The 21,701-nt window shown below is 44.0% G+C and overlaps 1 protein-coding gene and 1 pseudogene across 2 annotated transcripts in view; one reads left to right on the top strand and one right to left on the bottom strand.

Moving 5' to 3' along the window:
- Positions 1–21,701, top strand: part of CPEB1 (cytoplasmic polyadenylation element binding protein 1) — a 50,978-nt gene that overhangs the window by 6,577 nt on the left and 22,700 nt on the right. The window contains exons 1-2 of one of the 2 annotated variants that reach the window (XM_060282631.1): positions 4,383–4,635; positions 4,914–5,102. In XM_060282631.1, the coding sequence (XP_060138614.1) occupies positions 4,949–5,102 (154 nt within the window). In that variant the 5' untranslated portion in view covers positions 4,383–4,635; positions 4,914–4,948. Of the gene's footprint in view, positions 1–4,382; positions 4,636–4,913; positions 5,103–21,701 lie in introns of those variants that run through there. The other variant, XM_035132118.2, reaches the window with a different exon arrangement.
- Positions 17,038–17,134, bottom strand: LOC118093327 (U6 spliceosomal RNA; annotated as a pseudogene).

Raw genomic sequence — 21,701 nt, 5'->3', positions numbered from 1 at the left:
ACACAGTAAGCTTCCTAGCTGAGCAGAGATTTAAGCTTGAGTTTCAAACATCTCAGCCCACAAACTTGGCCACTAAGCATTCATGGGATATCACAAACACTTAGTTTTCATGTTATAAGAAGAAGCCTGGTTTCCTGTAGACTGGTATGCTGTCCTCCCTGCATCCTTCTGTGGTACTACACAGGAATCATAGACTTGGAAAGGCTTGAACCCACTACCCTGAGATTAAAAGTCTGATGCTCTACTGACTGAGCAGCTTGTTTTAGAATAACTGGTTTACTGTGTTTGGAATAACTGATGTTTGTCCAGGTTTTCATAAATATGGACAATGGAAAACATAGACCTCTTGGGAAGCAAAGCACTCAAACATAAAATAGCAGTTACAGGGAACCAGGCAGAGGGCCTTCTCAGTAGTGGCACCCGCCCTGTGGAACGCTCTCCCATCAGATGACAAAGAAATAAACAACTATGAGACGTTTAGAAGACATTTGAAGGCTGCTCTGTTTAGGGAAGTTTTTAATGACTGATGTTTTAATGTATTTTTAATCTTTTGTTGGAAGCTGCCCAGAGTGGCTGGGGAAACCCAACCAGATGGGCGGGGTATAAATAATAAATTATTAGTATTAGTATTGCCTGTGCAAATGCCTAGGTGTCTGTCCTCTATCCTTTGGTGGAACATGCTGATTCCTTTGTAGGTGGAAAAACAAGGTGGCCCTTACATTGCCAAAAGTAAATATGAAGTTTTAGGGTGAGTTCTAGGTTTAGAAAAAGTCGTAGAATCCCAATTTAGTAGCTTTACCTAGCTGATTGAGATTTTCCCTCAGATAATGAAGATTGGGCTGGCACTTGTTAAAAAGATTTAAGTTTTACACCTTTCTGAGAATAGTATTAATGTTTAACAGGATTTCAGATTAAAGGAATATTATTCCCGCAAATGAGATCATGTTGAGTGAGCATTCACAAATATATGCTTTGTTCTTGAGAGTATAGCTCTAGAATAGAATGTAGCTTTGTTCTTGAGAGTATAGCTCTAGAATAGGTTTGTATATCACACTTGCAGTACAGTATAGCACTTATGTGCAGACATAGCTCAAAAGGTTCCTGCATGAAAACAGCTAGTCTTTGGAATATACTGAACTCATTGGGTCTTTGAGCAGACATGCATAGGATTACCCCGTAAGGCTATTAACACAAATCATTCCTTCAGTAGCACCTTAAAGACCAACTAAGTTTTTATTTTGGAATGAGCTTTTGTGTGTATGCACACTTCATCAGAGGGTATGCACACGAAAGCTCATACCAAAATAAAAACTTAGTTGGTCTTTAAGGTGCTCCTGAAGGAATTTTATTATTTTGTTTCGACTCAGACCAACACGGCTACCTACCTGTAACTAACACAAATCATGTTTCGTGTGGACATAACCTAGGGTTGTAGGAGATGGCAGAGTTTAAAGGTTGCACAACCAAGGAATCCAACACGGTTGTGAAACATTTGTGCAATCCATTGCACAGCCATCTTTGGTAGTGCACGTAATTTTCCCATGTGCAACGACGTTCTGCCAGTGCAGCAAATCTACCATTTAGCAACTTTCATTTAGCAGTAAATTTGATACAACTGCAAGTGATATAATCGGACAACTATGAACTGTGTGAATGATATCAGTGCAAGTTTACATCAGTACTTTGCAGTTGCCATAGTTCTGCTACCACGAGAAAGTTGGAAAGCCATGTGAGGGCACCCAAGCCCTGCCTTACTCTCTTTTCCCAGGAGTAGTATAAATTTTGTTCAGCATTTCCTCTGGCTCTGAGACTTCAGACATTGCCCACACATTCAAGAATATCTTGGCAACCACGAGACTGCTGCTTTCTTGCTAAAAACTGAAACTCCTAGGAAACAGTTGTGTGCTGCTGTGGTGTTCTGTGGGTTTTTCCGCTGTGCCTGCATGAACCTGCAGCAAACACACTACTAAGTCTATTCTCCAGTTTTTAGGTAATTACCAGTTTCACTCTCAAACTTGGAGCCTTATGTTGAAGTTCCATCAGATACAAATTCTCCAAGTCATGTTGAACGCTGGTCAGTCCAGTGCAAAGTGTGCAACATTTTTGGCATCCTAATACAGCCACAAACGACTTTTTAAAATTATCCAGACTGTGAGCAGATTCAGATGTTCTTCTGAGCACATTCACCTCTGGGCTGTGGTTTGGCGAAATCACATGGCTAAATACTGAGAGAGCCAGTGTGGTGTTGTGGTTAAGAGTGGTAGACTCGTAATCTGGTGAACTGGGTTCACATCCCCTCTCCTCCACATGCAGCTGCTGGGTGACCTTGGGCTAGTCACACTTCTTTGAAGTCTCTCAGCCTCACTCACCTCACAGAGTCTTTGTTGTGGGGGAGGAAGGGAAAGGAGAATGTTAGCTGCTTTGAGACTCCTTCGGGTCCCTTCTTCTTCTGCCCTCCAGGGTGTGGGGACTTTACAATCTGCCCTTCCCAAGCAATTTTCTCATTTTAAACATTGCTGTTGCAGCATATAGTTTATTAGGCATATTCTAAACCTAGATAACAAGGAATTGTGTTCCCTTTTCTCCCTCCTGTAAGAAATTTATCAAACAATATTGCCCATCAAATGTCACTTTGTGCAGATTTTTTAATTAATGTACTTAGACCTCTGCTGTGTCTAATAGAGAATCCTTAATTCTGTGCTTCCAATAAGCACTCTAAAGGCATGTACAATTCAGCCACTCAACTGATCCAAGCCCCCCCCCAATCAAAACTCTACCCAGCTAGCATGCATGTTTAAGTCATAGCTTTTATAAAATCCCATGAGTTCCAGAATAGGACTTCCTAGCCTAAATTTGCATTCACTTCTATCCCAAAACTTTCAGAGCACACTCTTTTAAAAAATGGAAACATGCAATATGATCCATTTACAATAACATCTCTCCAGTTTAATCTTAGCCAACAAATGACAACCTAAATTGCAATGTTTTAACTATTCTTCTATCAGTTTTTTTAAAAAAGCTTCTGAAGGGGAAGAGAAAAGAATTCCACAGCTGGGGGAGACCAACAAAAAACAAAGGACTATTCTAAACTTACTGTAATCAGTTATCAACAGCTAACAAAGTTATGCATGAATAGTTAACTATAAATGTCAGGAATACTGGGATCGAGCAACCGTTGGTTTTCATTTTGCATCCTACAGGCAACTCCAACTGTTGCAAATTTCGTTTACAATAAAACTCCAAACAAGTGTAATGCAGCTTAGTTTTTCAAAATCTGAGTTGTGGTTATGATGCAAGGCAGCGAATGCCTTATCCCTGAATTGGAGGGGTCCTTTTGTGTGTAGAGATTCTTGCTGGGCTGGAGAGGAAGGATTTTATCAGGTGATGGTGCATAAAATGCAAGCTGCCTACTACATAAGCGGGGTGTTAACTTCATGTAATACTTGACTATGAAAAATGACGGTTGGTTTAGTGATAACTGACTGTCCCCCCCCCCCAAAAAAAAACCCAACCCTGGATGATTTCATAAGAAGCCAATTTTGCATCCTCGAAGATCCTCCTCTCATCTCCTCCTGATTCTGCACTAAAAATGTGGCCGCTTCGTAGCTCCCCTTTAGGGTTTCAGGCAGCGTGTCTGGTCTAAATCGAGAATGAAACTGCCATTTCTTAGCAATTCCAGAGGTTGGCACAAGGTAGCTGTGCTCTGTGGTGTTTGTTCCAGCTGTTAAATCTCAAGTGGGTGGCAGTGATGTTACTGCTGGAACACCTTATGACTGGAGCTTCAAAGGAGACAAGGTTCTCTGGTCTGGCTCCCACCCTGTTCTGCATTATGCTGGAATTTGGAGACTTGCAAAACATTACTGCGTTTTCCTCCTACAGCCCTGTGCCATTTATTTTGGAGGTTTTTTTTGAGATGGGAAAGCAGTGTAGTGACAGGTTATGCTTTGGGTGTGGCTGCCCCCCCAAATAGCTATTATTATTATTATTATTATTAAGGCAAGGGGATGCTGACTTTAACCTTAGCTCCGTTTAAATGTCAGGCTCTGTTACCACTACCCCTTAAGTGTGCATGCACCTTCCAATGTGTAGCTCAGGATCTTTCTTTTATCTGAAGGTTACCCATAGCGGTAAACAATGCAGAGACTGTGAGGGCACACAATAGCCAAGTTTAAAGCAAACAGACTATGCTAGCAGAATTGTGAAGCTTTGCATTTTGCTGCTTCCAGGGCTTGCGCCAGCAGCTGGAAACATTCCAGGACGAAAGGGTTGTGGGGGGGTTGTGGGTGGGGAGGCGGGGCCAGGGGAGCTGGAAAGCACCAAGCCAACAGTGTGATCTCTCTCACACACACACTCACTCTCTCTCTCACACACACACACACACTCACACACTGCCTCCGCGGCTGTGCTGCTGCTGCTGCCTCTGCTGCTCTGCTTTAACCGAGGGGGGTGGCTGCTGCCTCTAGCCACCTCCCTGCTCGGCTCAGAGCTAAGCTACAGCTCCCTGTTTAACTGTGTCGCCTCTTCTCCCCTCCTGCATGCTGCCTCGGCTCCCATGGGCAGGCTTGCTCTCCACCTCTATCATGTAAGCGAAGATGTGGCTATATTGCATGGCCGAGTGACGTCTCTGGCAGAACGGTAAGCATCAGCAGAGCCTGATCACATGCCGGCCCAGTCACTAGTGCCGGCGGGATAGGAGGGTGGACGTGGGTCTGGGCACAGGCCATCTGGTGCTCTGCTCCTCTCCTCCCCGCCACCCCTCCGTGTCATCACTATCTGTAGAAATAATAGCTGCTGAATATCGTGAGATCTGGTTTGGGCTTCGCCCTCTGCAAAACTCCTAAACTCCCGAGCTCGTGCGTGCGTGTATTTTTATTTGTGTATTTTCTTTTCTCTCCCCCCCCCTGTCTGAGCAGACTTCCAGGACTCCAAGGGAGTGGCAGCAAGCAGAATGCTCTTCCCACCTTCTGTGCAGGAGTCTCCGCGGGGTCTCCCAGACACCACTGACCTGTGCCTTGGACTGCAGTCTCTCAGCCAGCCAGGGTGGGACAGGCCATGGAGCTCCCAGGATTCGGATGCTGCAGCCCAGCCTAGCCTGCAGTCTGGTGAGTGACTCTGCTGACGCACAGCAACAGTTGCCGGATTGCTTTGCTTTTCCCCCCAGCTTTGTCACCAGCTTCTGATTATTACCGACAGCTTCTTTCTTAACATTATTATTGTTGTTGTTTTGTTTTGTTTTACTAAGGCATCCATTCCCTCAAGAGTAATATAGTGGTTTGGGGCACTAAGTGAGACCTTTTGGGGAAGGAGAACTGTAGCTGTCCCTCCCGCCCCCACTAATAATAGGGTGCGATAAGTTTCTAAACCTGATACTGCATTGAGAATGCAATGGTAAATATTGGGTGGGGGCAGAGAGAGAGAGAGAGAGTAGTAGTGTTTTCTGTGATGCTCCTGTAGAGCCAGCTGGTTGGAGGACTAAAGTTGTGCTCCCCAAAGTGGCTTTGAATCGTGGGCTGTTGTAATATTTCAGGCTGTTGCAACGTGGGATGACTGCAAGGAGTTTTAATTGTATTTATTTAGACTGTTTTTTTTTACTGTGCTTTTCAACCCACCAGAAGTTCCCACAGCAGTTGAAGCTGCCCCCTGCAGGGGGTGTAGAAAAGAGGCTCATTAGCAGATGCCCAAATCTTGACTCTAGGCGGTTGGTGGTAGCTCTTCCTGGGTCAAGGGCCTGTGAGAGATGCCTCTATTCCACTTGTGAGATTACCGATCTACCAGGTTAGGATAGTATCTCTGGTTGGATGTGATTGCACTAAACTCTCACATTCCATTAGCCTTTGGAAGTTTTCCTTCATGGGGAAGCCAAGCATTTGCACCTGTTTCTTCCGAGTGTTGTCCTCTCCTACTGCAGAGTTTCTGTGATTTACCAGCATGTGATGAGTCAGGAAGATGAAACTTTGAGAAGCCAAGCTAAGTAAAAGAAACCCAAAATAGTCTAGTCACTGCCCTCTGAAAACTATTCTGCTTTTGCTCAGCTGGGCTTCTCAAGGTTTACAATGATACTCAGTACAGTTCTTTGAGAATGTGCGTTGTATTGGCTTTTTGCAGAAGAAACCAAAATACATTTTTATCCTGTTAAAGCCTTGGAAACTACCACTGGCTTTGATGGCTGGCAGGACAAATCAGTATGATGTTTCAGCAGTATTTTTGCTGGTCCAGTCAGGCTGTTGTAAATGCTTTTTGGCATCAGCATCTTAAATAGCTTCTGAGTGGTTCTGCAAACTTCTAGCAAGAAAGGCTTGTGTACCTTTCCTGCTCGTGTAATGGGGGGGGGACAGGTGGGTGTTCCCAGGAAGTGGGACAGGTGGGCTTGAAACCACATGCAGAAGGCCCATTTATGTTATTAGTCTTGGTTGCAAAAGTTGCTTGTCAGGGAAGTACTTTAGTTCCTCCACTGTTGTCCTTTTGGGCTGTGCTCATTTTGGCAACAGATGTGTTGCATTAATACAACTAGTTTCTGTAGGAAAACTAATGCAGGGCTGCATTAGTGGAAGATGTTGGTTGCTCAAAGGACGCCTGCCCTACCAAACTGATTCCCAAAGAGACCTGTAAACGCAGCCATTAACTCTGCTAGGCATATATTGTGCTTTTAAGAGCCTTGCTTGTATTGCAATAGAATAATGGGCGCAGTGGGCTGGGGCAAGAGCTTGGTGCAGACATCTTAAGGTGGGGCAGTATTGGCACTTGTTCAACTGTAGCAGTCTATAAAAACTGTGTGTGCTGTGCCACTTTGACTATACAAGTCAGGGAGGCAATGTGTGAAGGGGTAAGATATCAGTAAGGATTTCCAGACAGAGTGCATGTGATCATGAAGGCCTCAACGAGGGCCAGCATTAACCGGATCTGCCTAGGCAACTACCTGAACAGAGCATGTTCCGTAACTTATTTCTGTACTGTAGAGCCGCTGCACTAGTCTCAATTGTATTGCAGCAATATATGACTACAGTACTTCTTAACTGCACTGCAACCAGCTGCAAGATACTGCTGCAAAAATAACTTCCGTCGGATGGGAGCCCCGACAAGAAAAGCAAATCCTGCTCGAGTCTCTTTCCAGTAATGCAAAACTTTGTCAAATTCTGCCCATGGCAGAAATTTGCTCTGATACCCACGGTTTGCTCTGGCCACAGAAGTTAAAATTTCACCAACCTAGATAACAGTTTCCATTGACTATGAGCGTGCAATTTAGAGGCATTCTTGCAATGCAGAACGGTCCCATTGGCATTGGGAGCATATTTAGGGCAGAAAAGAGACTTAGGGCAGAAATAGCATTGCATATGGGCCCAAGCCCCAGTTCAATCTGGGCATCATGTGTTGTACATGTGGACACAGTAAATTAACTGCACATTGGTCTCCGAAGTGTACAGCCGAGCTTTGTGACTCCTATACTCCCATCCCTAAGGCCAGAAGATGTTCTGCATAGGTCTGTGTTAGGAGTGCTGCCAACGAGCTATGTATGTAACCTGTTAAATAAATCCATTAAGTTAACCCAGGCATGCCCAAACTGCGGCCCTCCAGATGTTTTGGCCTACAACTCCCATGATCCCTAGCTAACAGGACCAGCGGTCGGGGAAGATGGGAATTGTAGTCCAAAACATCTGGAGGGCTGAAGTTTGGGGATGCCTGAGTTAACCAGTGCCAATGTAGGGCCTGAATTTGTAGCTAAGGTTCAACAGACAATATGCATAGCAAGAGATTTTCAGACCATACCCAATGTGAGAAAGTCATATTAGAAATAAGACAAGTGGCAACATCCACACATCTATTAACCCACCTTGTTGAAGTAGAGGGCAGGGATTGTATAACATTCAGGGTGTTCCATCCTGTGTGTGTATAAGCACTTATTTTTCTTTTTAAAAAAAACAGCTAGCCCCACCTTTCATCCTACAATAAGCAATAATTACATAAACAGTCCATAATAAAAAGGAAAAAAATTGAAATCTACATAGCTCAGTTGGTAGAGGATGAGACTCTTAATCTCAGGGTTGTGGGTTCGAGCCCCATGTTAGGTGAAAGATTCCTACACTGCAGGGGGTTGGACTAGATGATCCTTGTTGTGCCTTCCAGCTCTACAATTCTGTGATTCTGTGAAATAGAGCATTAGCGGATAAAGAAGGGCATTGGATTTTTTGAGAATCTTTCAGCGAAAGGGGACAGGTACTCTGGTGGAAAGGCTGACAGCAGGCCCAAGTTGGCAATATTGTGTGGCTTTTGGTGCATGCAGCTACATTAACTCCTCTGCAAAAACTGAACGATGGGTGTGTTGTCGTCTTGTGGTCTTAAGTCAGCTCTGAATCACATACCACTTTGATTCTCAATCGAAGCACAGAATTGTGCTTGAGCTGGGTGGCCTCCCCACCACCACCTTGAGCAAAAACAAAAAGCCACGTGTTGGAAGTGGCTGAACAGCAAGGAAGAAGCAGTGGGTGTCTGCATTCCCATGCAAAACTCTGCCATTGCATGTTCACTGTTTTAGCCTCCCTTGCCCCTTATTGTATTGTTTCTTCTGCTTTGCAATGACTCTGCAGAGCCAGAGGAACAGCAGGAGAGAGCTGATTTTGCCTATGTATGGAAAAGCCTATTTTGGAGAAGGAGTTCAAAATTAAGAACAGTGAAGCCTAGGAACAACATAGGAAGCAACTTTATACTGAGTCATACTGTTGGTCCATGCAGTTTAGTATCCTCTGCATGGGCTGGCATTGGTTCTCCAGGATCCAAGCCTAGTACATAACAGTTCCAGACATGTTTTCAAAAAGTAAGTAGCAATGTAGATGGCCTTCCCAAGTGCATCATTCAGCAAAGGAAGAAATCTCCTTGAGTTGGCTGCTTTAGTAAGCGAAGACTGGGTGCTTTGTCAAGAGTCAGATTTCCAGCAGGCAGATTTCCTTCGCCATGTCTTGGTGCAGCAGCTGGCATCTTGGTGAAGTGCTGGACACCAGGACTGCAGCATTGCCCAGATTTGTCTCAAGGCCCCAGCCTGTAGGTTGGGAGGGACAAGCCCTGCCAAGTACCAGACTATGCCATTGGTTCTGAGCAGTTTGGAAGCTTCTATAATGACTCAGCTGTACAAATCTACAGGGAGCTGGCTGAAAGTGCAAAAAGTTCGCAATCATGCTAAAAATACTATTGCTGATCTGCACTCTTGAAGTGCCAGTGTTTGACTACTGATGAGTTCTGAATCCAAGCATGTACTTACTGCTGTGATTCCTTTAAATCGGCATGCAGCTCCTCTATGACTCGCTCTCACCATCCAGAGTGGTAAAGACTGTGTGATCTGTAGCTTTATTAAGCATTGTTTACAGCGGTGCTGCTTTCATTGAAGTATATAGTCCACAGCCTTCTATTTCACCAGGTAAGGAAAGTGATTCCTCTGTTGCAGATTTATCAGCTGGGCTCTGTGACCACCTTTGTCTTGTATATTTAGTTGCAGGGAATGGCACATAGTAAAGGGACCGCTAACCGTTAAGTCCAGTCGCGGACCACTCTGGGGTTGCGGTGCTCAGCTTGCTTTACTGGCCGAGGGAGCTGGCGTTTGTCCGCAGACAGCTTCCGGGTCATATGGCCAGCATGACTAAGAGCCACTTCTGGCGAACCAGAGCAGCGCACGGAAACACCATTTACCTTCCTACTGGAGTGATACCTATTTATCTACTGCACTTTGACGTGCTTTCAAACTGCTAGGTTGGTAGGAGCAGGGACCAAGCAACGGAAGCTCACCCTGTCGTGGGGATTTGAACTGCTGACCTTCTGATCGGCAAGCCCTAGGCCAGGGGCAGGGGTTGGCAAGGTTTTCTGGGCATGGGCTGGATCATTCCCACGGACAATTGTCCGTGGGCCGGACATGTGCAGCGCGATGCCAGAAATCACGTCTGCACATGTCCGCGGCGCCAGAACGTGCTTCTGCGCATGCCCGGAAGCTGAAAATCACAACTGCGCAAAAGCAGTTTTCGACGCCTGGACATGTGCAGACACGGTTTCTGGTATCTGTGTGCGCAGGTGCCATTTCCGGCACCACTCGACGAGACCCTGCGCCGTGCTGCACCGGTTTAGCGCAGCGCACGGGGGACTTGCCGGGCGGCTCGGTGAGCGGGCAGCTCGTGAGCTGGTTAAAAGGCCTCTGTGGGCCAGATCCGGCCTATGGGCCGGAGGTTGCCGACCTCTGCCCTAGGCTCTGTGGTTTAGACCACAGCGCCACCCGTGTCCTGGAACTGTACCGAACTGTACTGGAAGCCTATGGTTTAAATCAAATGTTTCCCAGACTTTGGTCTCTAGCTGTTTTTGGGCTGCAATTCCCATCAGCCGCCCTGAGCCCGGTTTTTGACTGGGGAGGGCGGGGTATAAATAAAATTTTATTATTATTATTATTATCATCCCTGACCACTGGTCTTGCTAGCTAGGGCTGATGGGAGTTGTAGTCCAAAAATAGCTGGAGACCCAAGTTTGGGAAACACTGGTTTAAGCAGAATGTAGTTGTGGCATCTTGGTTGTGGTGGAGAGGCCATGGCTGTAGAGTGTCAAGTACTACTGCCTGTTGGGAGCTAGGGTAGGGACCGCTAGGACTTAGCCACTGGTTGAAAGTTTGATAGGAGATGAAGCAACTTGACCAGCCAACCCTCCAGAGTTTGACTGAAGTGGTCTGAGAGCAAATCCTCAAGAGGGTGCAGACATTTGCATTGCAGTTAAGACCAGATAGCAAGGAAGAAAGGCAGCAATGCTGGCAAGGGCTAACCAGAACACAGTAGGAAAGGGAGGCAAGTTGCTGAGCCAACAGTTGAGTTAACTGCCCCAGCCCCTGGCCCCTGTCCAGAGCCATAGCTCACTGGTGTAGACCACATGCATTGCATGTAGAAGTTTCCTAGGTTCAATTCCCTGGCATACCCAGTTAAGAGAAAGAAGTCCTGTATATAACTTTACCAGGCCATTGCCAAGTTAAGAGTAGATAATAGGGGGATAAATGGTCTGGCTCAGGTAAGATGGTTGGACAGTGTTCTCGAAGCTACGAACATGAGTCTGACCAAACTGCGGGAGGCAGTGGAAGACAGGAGTGCCTGGCGTGCTCTGGTCCATGGGGTCACGAAGAGTCGGACACGACTAAACAACAACAACATGACTGTACCAGAGGTATATGAATGCTTTAAATGTATAGCATGGATGTGACATTGGCATAAGACAAATTCTAGCAGAATGGGAATGGGCAGCTGGGTATACAGAAGACCTAGACGCCCAGTTTTGGAAGTGGGATGCTGACACCATCCCCTCTTACTCCAGTATACAGTGGTACCTCGACTTACGAAGACGATCTGTTCCGCGGCCATCTTCGTAAATCAAAGTCTTCGGTTGTCAGGGTGGATTTGATTTAAATCAAACTGATTTAAATCACGATTTAAATCACTAGTCAGTAAGGCTTGATTTAAATCATACTGTAGTTTTCTACATAAAGACTAATTCTTGCTGGTATAACTTTAATATGCAAGTAGATGAAGATTTTTAGAATAACAACTTTTCATATTAGTTTTTTATCCCCAGTTTAATGGGTTATTCATATTTGGACAACTTTACTGTTGTACTTAGGAAGGAGAAAAATAATCATTACCTTAATAATAACAATTTAAATAGATTTATTCAACTGAAACAATAACATTACAGCATATGTTATTTGCTTAAACAAACATCCATGTTTGTTAACTAATTTGGCTAAACAAAAACAATATATATTAAGAAACTTAGACTGTCAGCCCAGCCTACACATGAAAAACTTAAATACTGTCCACTCCAAACAATCAGAAAAATATTGTTTCTATTCTATTCACTGAACTTCTTGAAACTTAGCACTGAAGGGGTTGTTTCTGTATTCATAGGTTTGTAGAACAATAGGATTAAGGTCTTTTTCTCAACTCTGTTCATGTTATAACATTTTTGCTGGGAAGAAGAGGCATGTGATCTCTGTTGAGTCAAATTCAGTTTTGAGAACTGCAAAAGTAAACCAAGCACCTGTGATATCTTGTAGACAGAGAAACTGCCCAATAATCTTACAAAAACCTCTGGAAGAGGGAGCTGGCGTATAGCTTCCAGGTCATGTGGGCAGCATGACAAAGCCGCTTCTGGCAAACCAGAGCAGCACATGGAAACTTGCATTTTGACGTGCTTTCGAACTGCTAGGTTGGCATATCCAACCTTATTCTACATAATTAAAAAACTAATCTTCATTTCATGATGGAAGCACCTTTGGGTGGTAATATATTTTCCTCAAAAAGCATTTTATTTTAAAAAATCCAATTTAAATCAAAAAATCGATTTAAATCTAAAAAATCCAATTTAAATTTTAAAAATCCGATTTTTTAATTTTTTTTAAAAAAAATCGTTGATTTTTATCCACCCTGTCGGTTGTTGAAGCGCCGCTTGTGCGTGAAGTGCGCTTTTGCGCTTCTGCTCATGCGCCGACCGCGCGCGCTGCTTTGTGCAGGTGCAGAACGCATGCGTGGCGAAAAGACTCCCGGGGTTGTCGACTTCGGAAGTCGAAGCATTCGGTTGTCGAGGTACCACTGTACTAAGAATATTTCCTAATTTGGCAACTTGTATTCTACTTGCCAATCATTTCTGAGCTCAAGGATACCTTATTGGTATGGCAACAGTCATCCACAGCTTCTCCAATTTCCCTGCATTCTGCATCATGGCAATGCAATGTCCGCAGCCACATCGTGTGTAAAGGTCACAGAAACGCACAATTTCAGTTGGAGCAACAATGGGAGAAAGAGGTTCAAACCCAGAAATAGCAAATGGCCTGGCTAAAACGAGTAATACAATTTATCAGTGTCGTTGTGAATGGGAATCTTGTTGAAAGAAGTACTCCAGCCTTGCAATGCTTTAGCATAACAGCATCACGAGATGTGCCAGGTACCTCCTTTAGATTGCTGCAGCGCCTACCATTTTAAAATGATTTTTATTTATGGGTGGTTTCTAGCTCTCGGAATTGGGTTGTTTACCTGCCCTGGGTAACAGTTTGGTCGGCTCGGACCCAAATCCATTGCTGTCACTAGAAGCCCTGGTGACCATTTGTGGTTCATTAGCAGCTTTGCTTGGTGCACCAACTACAACTGTTCCTGGACAGGGAAGTATGGATAACCTTGTGACTAAGATTACTGTAAAATATGCTGTAGGTGTAACATGCTGCAGGTGAGCATATTATCCTCGCACCTTCTCCAGAAGCTACAAGTTGCTGAACTTTAATAAACCCAGCATCTCTTTGGTTTTGCCAGTTTATGAGAAGCAGGCAAAAAACAATAAAAACAATCAGTGGTACAGTAAAACAAATGGTGTAGTTGCAAACATAGACCTTCTCCCCCCTGCCCCCTCCCCGCTTTAGAAGATGGAGGAATCTGAAATAAGTAAGAAGCAAGAGGAGCTAGAGGTTGTGTTGTGCAAAAACCTTGGCCGCCATGCTATCATCACTTGTATTTCTGCCTTTGACTTATGGATCCAAACAATTTGCAGCAGCATGAATTTGGGTGGTAACAATATTGTGTTTCTCTGTACTTTTTCCACTCCCGAGTCCTTTGAGGCCTAGTCAAGAGGTCCACTTAACTATGCCAGTGTTTCTCAACCTTTTTTGGGCCACGGCACACTTGTTCCGTGAAAAAAATCACGAGGCACACCACCATTAAAAAAGTTAAAAAATTTAACTTTGTGCCGCCCTATATTATAATTATGACTGTAAGAAACACTTGCCAAATATTGCTTTCCGGCGGGTTAGTGTTGTGTTTTGGCGGCCGCCAGGCTCGTTTGCACTGAGCTTTGGGAAAGAGGAGGAGAAATATTGCTTTCCGGCGGGTCAGTGCTGTTTATTGGCAGCCGCCAGGCACGTGACAATGCAAATCGCCCTTCTCGTCGCCGCACGTCGCGACACACCAGCCAGCGTCTCGCGGCACACTAGTGTGCCGCGGAACAGCGGTTGAGAAACGCTGAACTATGCAATTGTTTTGTCATGGCCTAACTAAACTATTGCTAGATATGTAGCTGAACGAACTGTTCTACTTCTGGGGAGTCTAGTTTTGACCACCCCTCCATGTTAACTCATGGCAAAAATATAGCAGGGAAACGCTTGTTGCTTTCTGGATTTTTTAAAAGTGATACAACCCACCCTACCATTCTGCCACTTCCTACAAGTACAACCAATGCCTTAATTATTCAAGAATAGCTTTATGGTAAAGTTAAGCCTGCTTTCAACTTTAGCAAACTTGCTTTCTTGTACCTCAAACCTTTTAAAAAAACACAACTTCATGCTGTTGGTACATAGCCTCAGATCATGAAGATTTCCCCCCCTTAAATCTGCTTCCTGTATCCTTGAATGCAATTTGGCTTTTGTGATATGGAAGAATGGTGTGCTTACCCTTGCTAATGTGCAATTCATTCAAGATTTGATTTCCAGGCAGAGCATAATTCAGTCAAAAAGCAAGCTCCTGGACTTAATTTGCAAGATATATTAGCAGCGTGCTATTAGCATTTGCGGAATTTTCTTTGTTTTTTCAGCAGTAGGCAAAAATTTTTTTCACAGGATGGATTTATTGTGGCGCAGTATAGAGATTTGCCCTTTTTTTCCAGATCAGTAATGCTGCTTATGATAGAAATTTAGGTTGTACAAAAACTCAAATACTGTGTTTGAAACTTGGAGTGTGTTGTCTAAGCTGCCTTTAAATTGACTAACTTGGTGCTAAATAGGGATTTCCTGGCCTAAGATATGAAAGGTTGGTGTGGAGCGCGAATGGCTGTGTACAGTACACTTCTCTAGGGTTGCCAGTACAGTTAGTCCTGTTTCTTAACACTCCATATGGAATGTTGTAATGATAGTACTTTTAGTAGTAGTCGTGTGTAATGAAGGAGGGGTTAAAAACATTCAGAGCCCCTTCAGATATCCCTGTTTACTCTGCATTCATGATTATTTGTGCTCATGATGCTGCTGAGGTGGTAATAATGTGATCTTGTTTTCAATACCGTTTGTGTCTGGAAAAGTTTCAGGGGTGGTAACAACTGCTTCTAAGGGACCAGGTGGCGCTGTGGTCTAAACCACTGAGCTTCTTGGGCTTGCCAATCAGAAGGTCAGCAGTTCGAATCCCCACGATGGGGTGAGCTCCTGTTGCTCAGTCCCAGCTCCTGCCAACCTAGAGTTTGAAAGCACGCCAAAAAGTGGAAGTAGATAAATAGGTACTGCTCTGGCGGGAAGGTAAACGGCATTTCTGTGCGCTGCTCTGGTTTCAGTGTTCCATTGCACCAGAAGCAGCTTAGTCATGCTGGCCACATGACCTGGAAAAACTGTCTGCGGACAAATGCCGACTCCCTCGGCCTGTAAAGTGAGATGAGTGCCGCAACCCCAGAGTTGTCTGCGACTCACTGTCAGGGGTCCTTTACCTTTACCTTTTAACAACTGCTTCACTTCCACTCAGGGCATATCGTGTAACTTGATACTGAAATCCCATAACATTTCATTCCACAAATGTTTGCAGAATTTCAGGGCTGTTTTTGTTATGCCCCTGTGGCAGTTTTAGAGAGCTACAGGTCCCAGCATCCTTAAACTACAGTTCCCATTGTTCTTTGGGGGAAGCCATGGCTGTTAAAATTATTACAAGAGTGCTTCAAATGTGTGCTGTGGATGTGATCCATGTTGTAGAATACACATGGTGAGGAAAGCCCCCACAACAGCCTGGAAGGCCCATCATAGCCCCATGCTGTATAAACTAGGAGCTCTTCTCTCTGAATTCCCATTCAATTTCCTCCCCACATGTTGCTGGCTTTGTACAGATTCCAAGTCGCCCTTCCTAGTTAAGAACGTAGCCTGCTGGACCAGTTCAGAGACCCATCTAGTCCAGCATCCTATTCTCACAGTGACCAACCAGATGTTTGTGGAAAGCCTGCAAGCTGGAGATGAACGCACCATCTGGCATTCAGGGACGTAATACCTTATTGACAGTGGATGCAGAACCTAGTCATTGTGGTTAGTAGCTATTGAGTTTGCTTTTTGTTTGTAAAAGCATTGAATGTAGGGAAAGTATTATTATTACTATTACTATTACAGTACTATTACTATTATTATCTTATTTTTAAAAAATTGTATACCACCCTTTACCTGCAGATCCAGGGCAGTTCACAACATAAAGTTACAATATTTAAAAAAACCCAAATGCATAGTAAAAATAAGAACAACAAACCAATAATCCCTCTCCCACAGCACATTTAAAAGGGAATTGGATTTGGTCAATATCGCACATTGTTCCCTGTGACAAGGGAGCTCCGTGTAGACATTTGTTTAAAATTATATTGTTGGCTGTTCTTTATTGCCACAGGCAATCCCAGAGCTGGGTGCAGAACTTGAAGTGAAACACCAATGACCGCTCCCCACATCAAATGGGGGGGGGGCGACTTTTGCGTGCTTGCGCACAGCCCCCTAGATCCCAGTGCGGCACCTGGTAGTTCAGGACTGGCTTCATCCTCCCCAGGCAGGATATCTGGGGTCTTCGCCTACCTCAGTCAACCGCCCAATCCTGCCAGGGGAGGCGTTGCCAAGTAAGGGGAGGGACCACCCTGAAGTGGTGACCCACGCCCCCCTTTGCAGCATTGATATCAGGGTTCCCCGTTAAAGGGGTCTTGAGGGGAGGCATTGGCCATATGCCGAGAGGTTGTCGTCGCCAATTTTAATCCTATAGCAAGTTGTCTCGAGTCATTATTCCGCTCAGGGGTCGCCTGGGGTTTGAGGGACTCCGTCTGTCCACACAAACACAGCCAGCAATACATAATCAACCCTTGGGAGGCTTTTTGTAGTACTAAAACAGCAAAGGCTCAGCATTAATGTTTAGCATCCACCTGCACACAGAGCTGCTTTCAGCTGGTGTCCAAAATGCATGCAGATAACCGCCCGATCTATTTGCAAGGAGCGAGTCCCTTAATTGGGGTGCCACCACCAAGAAAGCTTCAAAGTTCCCAAGCAACCTTTTTTTATAGATGGAATGCTTCACGAATTTGCACGTCATCCTTGTGCAGAGGCCATTATAATCTTCTCAGCTTTAGTAGTATATGCTGCTAAAGTGAGCATCCAAGCAGCCATTGTGCAGTAGCCTTAAGGCTGCAACACTTGCTCTGGAGTAAGCCCCATTCGAAGCCTGTGGGGCTTATTTCTGCAGAGACCTTTGTACAGAGGATGGGGTGTGTGTGTTAGTGTAAAACATTTTCCCACGTCTGCATTTCCTAAGCTTCCCACCCCACCTATGTCAGGCTTGGGTAGTTTTTTTTTAATGCACCCTTGGGCTGTGTATACATTCCTGTTTACTCTGCAGCCAGTGTGCTCCTGCTTTGACATTAGCCACAATCCATATCTGTTCTGTATCTATCTTGTCGTTTCCTATGGAATACTGCATTTTGGTGCGTTTCCCCCCCCCCAAAAAAACAGCTTCGATCCAAATTGAGAGAAATAATTACCTTTGTTGTGAATTTACCTCTGCAATGTTTATACAGCCCTAGCTGATTTTACAATGGGTCCCAGGGAACTGCCCCTCCCTTTTTTTTATTTCCTTGCTCAGAAGTATTTTTGCATATTTTTGCTATATGCTCTTATGAGAGGTGTGGGAACACAAGTGTTAACAGCTGTGAGACTTTCCTATCGTATGCTGTCCTCTTTCAGAGGATGGAGAGCCAGTATGCTGTCTGGCCTCTGAATCCTTGGAGTCGATTTACTCCTCGAAAGAGGGAAGCTTGTCCTTCTCTGTGCTTATTGATCTGGTATAGAAAAATAAAAGTACCACCAGATTATTCCATAGAGAGGGTCTCTCCAGTGCTTAATAGAACAGCTGAGTCACAAGTGACGATGTTTGGGCTGCTGCCAGCTTGGGAGTGGCAGTTCTTGGACAGTGCAATGGAATTATAGGAATAGTTGCTTAATTCCTCTCCTTTGGTGATGCCATTCTGGAGTGAGCTGTGCTGGATTAAGACCACCTAAGGCGGCCCTCTTTCTCCTTACGCCAGAGAGACTGTATTTGGCCTTTCCTTTGTGTTTTTCTTCAAGCTTATTTTGCAGATAGCACTCACAAAATCGTGTGCAGTTCAGTCTCTGACTCCTTGCTGCGTTCTTTGGTGTTGATTCTGAACCTTAAGGGCATCAGTCTTCCTAGATACAGTGGTACCTTGGTTCTCAACGCCTTGGAACCTAAACACTGCAAACCCGGAAGTAAGTGTTCCGGTTTGTGAACCTTTTTCAGAAGTCGAACGTGAGTGTTACACTTCCAATTTGAGTGCCATACTTCCATTTTCAGTGTTACACTGAGGTCTGTCTCTTTTTTTGCTATTTATTTTGCGTTTTTGTTTTTGCAGCTCTTTGTTTTTGTAACTGTGTGGAACCCAGTTCAGCTACTGATTGGTTGTGTGACTGCAGTACATTGTTTATTGCTTTCATTTTATGGATCAATGGTCTCGTTAGATAGTAAAATTCATGTTAAATTGCTGTTTTAGGGGTTGTTTTTAAAAGTCTGGAATGGATTCATCCATTTTGCATTACTTTCTATGGGAAAGTGCACTTGGTTTTGGAAGAGACTTCCAGAACGGATTAAGTTTGAGAACCAAGGTACCACTTCATGAATATTAACTTTCCTAGGCGACGGTCTGGGGAAAAGCAGTTTTAAAAGTTGTCATTGTGTGTTGTGCTGTATGTGGCAAGCATATGAGCATACCAAGACACATCCCAGTAAATTGTATCTTCCTTTATCAGTTGTTTGGGTCCCATTGCAGTCAGTTGTCACTAGCTTGTGTGGTACACTATTGGGAGTGCTGTCTGCTTCACATAGTTTTGTTCTCAGGCTGGCAATACTGCAATAAGAGGCAGAACGTTTCCTCACTAAGATTGAGCTGTCAGGTCTTTGCAATTAAAGCATTACATTGATTAAGCTGTGCCACTGGCTCAAACCAGTTTCCTTGCTTCCATTCCATTTGGCCATGTTTGTTGCTGAATGATAAAAGGATCCAGTTGAGAAAGTCTTAAGATATCTTTGGGAGAAGCTTTTATTCAGGCCTGTACTGGGGTTCCGTACAAATTGTGTTTTCCCTCTCCTATGGACTTGAATGGAGAAAAATGTTCCTTCTCTGTCCTTACGTCTGCCCCATAGTGAATATTTGCTAATTGGCTCTTATATGTAGAAGTTTGGCAGGAGTGTAAGTCCCCAGGTACTTTAAAATAAACTGCTATTTATTTTTAATACTTATTTAAACATTTGCATGCCACCTTTCAGTCCAGTGAGCTCTCAAGTCAGCTTGCATCATTTTAAAATAATTCTAAAGCAATGTTTTCTAAGAACTGCATATATTAAAAACCGATTTTAAAAACTGTTTTATATGTTTTATTTACATATTTAAAACAACAATAATGCATATATAAAATCAATTCAGATGCAGTACAGATACCAACTGGAAATAGGAAATAAAAGTTAGAAATAAATAAGCATACATACTTTCTTCTGAATTAGGGGAAATAAAACAATGGATCTCTCCCACTAGGGAAAAAGAATAAGAAATAATTTATTTGGAGCAATGCTGTGTAATCTACTTATAAATAATCTGGAGTTAGGTGAACCCTGATGTAATTTGTGCACTTGACTACCACAGACTATTCAGTATAGTGAAACAACAGGCTGAAGAGCTCCAGAAGGATCTTTCCAACCTGGGCAAGTAGACAATGAAATTGCAGAACTGGTTGTGAGCACATGGAAAACCAAAAATCATATATACCGTATTGGCCTGAATATAAGCCGCACTCCCCCCCCCCCAATTTCAATTGTGAAAAGTCAAGTGCAATTTATATTTGCGGGCTCCTCTCCCCCACCCAGAACAGCCTGGGAGTGTGGGGCAACAACGCCCGTGGCTCCCAAGCCCATGGCTCCCCAATCCACCGAATTTTAAAGATTTGCAGCTTATTTGTGGGTGTGGCTTATATTCGGGCCAGTACGGTACATGCTGATGCTGTTCTGATTTTGAAGAAGCTACTCGGAAAAGGGAACTTGAGCTTTGTGGAGAGCAAACGGAAAAGTTTGTCTCAATGTACTGTTGCTGTGAACAGGGCAAATACAGTGTTAAGGAATTAGTAGGAAAAAATACGGATAATAAAACTATAAGCTTATTAGTGCTATCCCAAATCCTTGGGTGCAGCTACATTGAAAATTTTGTGCAAAAGTTCTAACAGCACCATCTCAAAGGAGATAGAGCTTGAAAACATATAGAAAATGGCAGGTGAAAGTTATCAAGGGATTAGTACACCTTAACACTGAGATGTAAAGCATCTGGGACTTGTTAGACTAGGAAAATATATAACTGAAGAAAGGGCACGATAGAGGCTTTCAAAATTATTAGCTGCAAGGGGAATAAAGGAGGTAGTTTCTTGGTCAGCTGAGGAATGGAGCCAGCAGAATATGTGGTTAACTCGAGAAGGTGTTTACTGTGAACATCAGGAAAGGAAGGGAATCTTCCTACCAGTTCCCAGTCTTCACTGCCTCTAATAGGAGAGCTGGGTTAATGGTTCTTGGTCCTTTGGGGGCATGTTGGAGGGTGTTGAGGCATAAATTGTTAGTATTATTTTGTGATTTATTGATAGTTTTCTTTTTTTATACCCTCAAAGCAGGTAAGCTAAAAAGATAGAACAAAAAAAAGGAATTAACAACAATTTAAAACTTTGAAAAAACTAAAACCGGCAATAAACTAAAATAAAAAGGTAAAGGACCCCTGACAGTTAAGTCCAGTCACGAACGACTCTGGGGTTGCTGCGCTCATCTCGCTTTACTGGCCGAGGGAGCCGGCGTTTGTCTGCAGACAGTTTTTCCGGGTTATGTGGCCAGCATGACTAAGCTACTTCTGGTGAACCAGAGCAGCACACAGAAACGCTGTTTACTTTCCTGCCGGAGCGGTTGGCTACCTATTTATCTACTTGCACTTTGACGTGCTTTTGAACTGCTAGGTGGGCAGGAGCTGGGACTGAGCAACGAGAGCTCACCTCGTCGGAGGGATTCGAACCACCGACCTTCTGATCGGCAAGCCCTAGGCTCAGTGGTTTAGACCACAGCGCCACCCACGCTAAAATACACACCTCTTATTCAGTGATTGGACAACTGGGATATATATATGAGAGAGCGAGAGAGCAATTGCCACCAATACCAAAAGAAAATGCAAAGAAGGTTCTGTAGGAGAACATTGCTCTTAGCTAGGGCTGAGCAATGTTCCATTCGAAACTGGTTTGAAGTCCACATGCAGGAATAGACACTTGGCTGATACTCCCTTCCCACCTTATTTTTTCCTTCCTCCTTATTTCAGACATTGTGATATATCAGTATATTGCAATGTTTACCTGGTGCTATATCACAATGTTCAGTTCAGTTCAATTTATTGTGTTTACTAAGCAGCCATTACACACATAATAACAAGAATACTGGTGATAATAACAGTGGTTTACATTTCTACTCCCCAACCTTTACAGGGTAAATCATTTCCCATTCCCCCTTTTAAGTTTTATGACATGAATTTGTAAAGCCTCGGTAAGAAATTTGGATGTTCTAAAGGTTATATACCTCTTTACATCAGACAACAAAAAATGGCTTTGCAAGAGACGTCCTTCCCTTCTGCGATCTTAA

Source organism: Zootoca vivipara, chromosome 14 (assembly GCF_963506605.1).
Source record: "Zootoca vivipara chromosome 14, rZooViv1.1, whole genome shotgun sequence".
Classification (NCBI taxonomy): Eukaryota; Metazoa; Chordata; class Lepidosauria; order Squamata; family Lacertidae; genus Zootoca; species Zootoca vivipara.
Note: the sequence above shows the minus strand (reverse complement) of the source record. Positions and strands in the feature narration are given on the sequence as shown.